Genomic DNA, 1,904 nt, shown 5'->3' with positions numbered 1-1,904 from the left:
TATAATGGCAGATATGTAGATATGAACCATGGTACAAACTAAATAATTTGATTGTACAATTTTGAATGACATACATCTGCAGTGTGACCAAATTTTTGGCACAATTGGCATCAAATAGATTGTCTTGAATTTGATCTCTAATTCTGCTGATTATTGGAGTTGGATTATCAAGGAGAAGATTGGTTCCACTGTTGATTATTGAAGTTAGATTATCGAGGAGCAGATTGGTTCCATTGTTGATTGTTGAAGCGATGATTATTCCAATTAGAATGGTATGGTATGTTTGTCTTTTATGCTATAACAGCTATGATAGTAGAGGATGACTTCTCGAGATCTTGGTGCTTGAGGAAAAACTCATGATCGGTGAGCTTGTGAAATAATTCTTCAAAACTCAATGAAGAGTCTCTTGCTTTTATAGCAGCAGAGATTTCACGATACTCCAGGCCCAGTTCGCTTAGAATCTTGACAATAAGTTCATCATATGTTACTGGTGATCCAGTAACTTTGAGAGCATCAAAAAGAGATCGAACCTCTTGTAAGTATTCTGCAATAGATTTAGAGGCTTTCTTGATATTCTGCAATTGGTCACGCAAGCTAAAAATGCGAGTGTGGCTCTTATTTTCATAAGCCGTGTGAAGAAGTTCCCAGGCAGTCTTAGCAGATGGAGCTGTGGAAACAGTAGCCACAATAGTGGCATCGACAGATGCCATCATTGCTTGCTGGATTAGTTGGTCCTGAGAGAACCAAATTTGATAGGTGGGATTTGACATCATAGGTTATCTTGAGTAACTATCATTGGTGGTGCCAATTTTGATTCATCAAGATGTCCCATGAGATGATGGCCATCGAGTAGCATAACAAGTTGCGCTTTTGGAGAGAAAAAAGTTGAGATTACTTTGCAATTTGATAGGTAACTGAGATGCGGGATTGAATTGTACCACATGAATAATAGGTAAAGTAGTAGAAGCACTGCTATTGGTAGCAGTAGCATCACCAGAGTTAATAATAACTGGAGGGATTATTTCTTGAGGTGCAGCCATAGATAAGGAGAGAAAAAGGATCTAACTCGTAAGAGGCTAGAGGCTCTGATACCATATAAAACCAGATAAAGAGAGTCGAAAGATGGATTTATTCCTTCAACATCCAGAATTTAAATACAATAAATAACAATAACCTACAACTAAACTTAAAGAATAGATATACAACAATAAACTCCTACAATAGGAGGAGTCTCCTATAAATACAAACTGATAGTAACTATACAGTAAAATATTTTACTATTGATAATATAAAATAATTATGCTTAATAGATATAAAATCCACTCCAATTTTGAACATAGGAGCAGAAATCCACTCAGAGTTAAATAAACTCAGAGGATTGGTAAGAAAACAATCGGGGAAAAATATGCTGATATTCCCCGTATGCAAACTGCCTATTATCCACGACAACTCCTTAAGATGTTCTGATAGAAGAAAGAGAGTGGTCATTGACAAACACGTCATATAGTGGAGATCATATATATGAATGAAACTTAGATGGATTATCTAAAATACAATTATCTATATTACTCCATCGCATGCTAATGTATTCTACTATTGAAAAAGTCTCTATCCCTAAAGCTACTAAGGGTAACCCTATTCGAACAAATACTACTATACGCAAAATGATTGTTGCAGGTTTTACTGACCAACTTTGTGGCTGGTGGGACAATTTTCTCTCTAACAAAGAAAGAAATAAAATTTTTGAAGCCAAAAATATGTTGCCAGGTATTGATAACCTAGGTAACGAATTACCAGAACGTAGAGAAGATGCTGTATATACACTTATGCTAACTATTATTCAACAATTTGGAGGTATATTTACCAACCAACATGAAAATACTTGTACCCTCTTAAATGGCCTT

General features: G+C 35.5%; 1 protein-coding gene across 1 annotated transcript; it reads right to left on the bottom strand.

Annotated features, from left to right (window-relative positions):
• Positions 1–290: 290 nt before the first annotated feature.
• LOC124888926 lies at positions 291–1,040 on the bottom strand. The gene is made up of 2 exons (XM_047400210.1): positions 939–1,040; positions 291–734 (listed from the first exon to the last, which is right to left on the bottom strand). Exons 1-2 carry the CDS (start codon positions 1,038–1,040, stop codon positions 291–293), a joined length of 546 nt encoding a protein of 181 aa, XP_047256166.1.
• Positions 1,041–1,904: the final 864 nt, after the last annotated feature.

Source organism: Capsicum annuum, chromosome 11, assembly GCF_002878395.1.
Source record: "Capsicum annuum cultivar UCD-10X-F1 chromosome 11, UCD10Xv1.1, whole genome shotgun sequence".
Lineage (NCBI taxonomy): Eukaryota > Viridiplantae > Streptophyta > Magnoliopsida > Solanales > Solanaceae > Capsicum > Capsicum annuum.
This window is presented reverse-complemented; position numbering and strand designations above follow the sequence as displayed.

Excerpts from the sequence above, each read along its gene's own strand:
- LOC124888926 (XM_047400210.1), bottom strand. The coding sequence starts at position 1,040 with ATGGCTGCACCTCAAGAAATAATCCCTCCAGTTATTATTAACTCTGGT. Across the intron at positions 735-938 it reads CTTTACCTATTATTCATGTG|GACCAACTAATCCAGCAAGC; the intron begins GTACAATTCAAT and ends TGGTTCTCTCAG.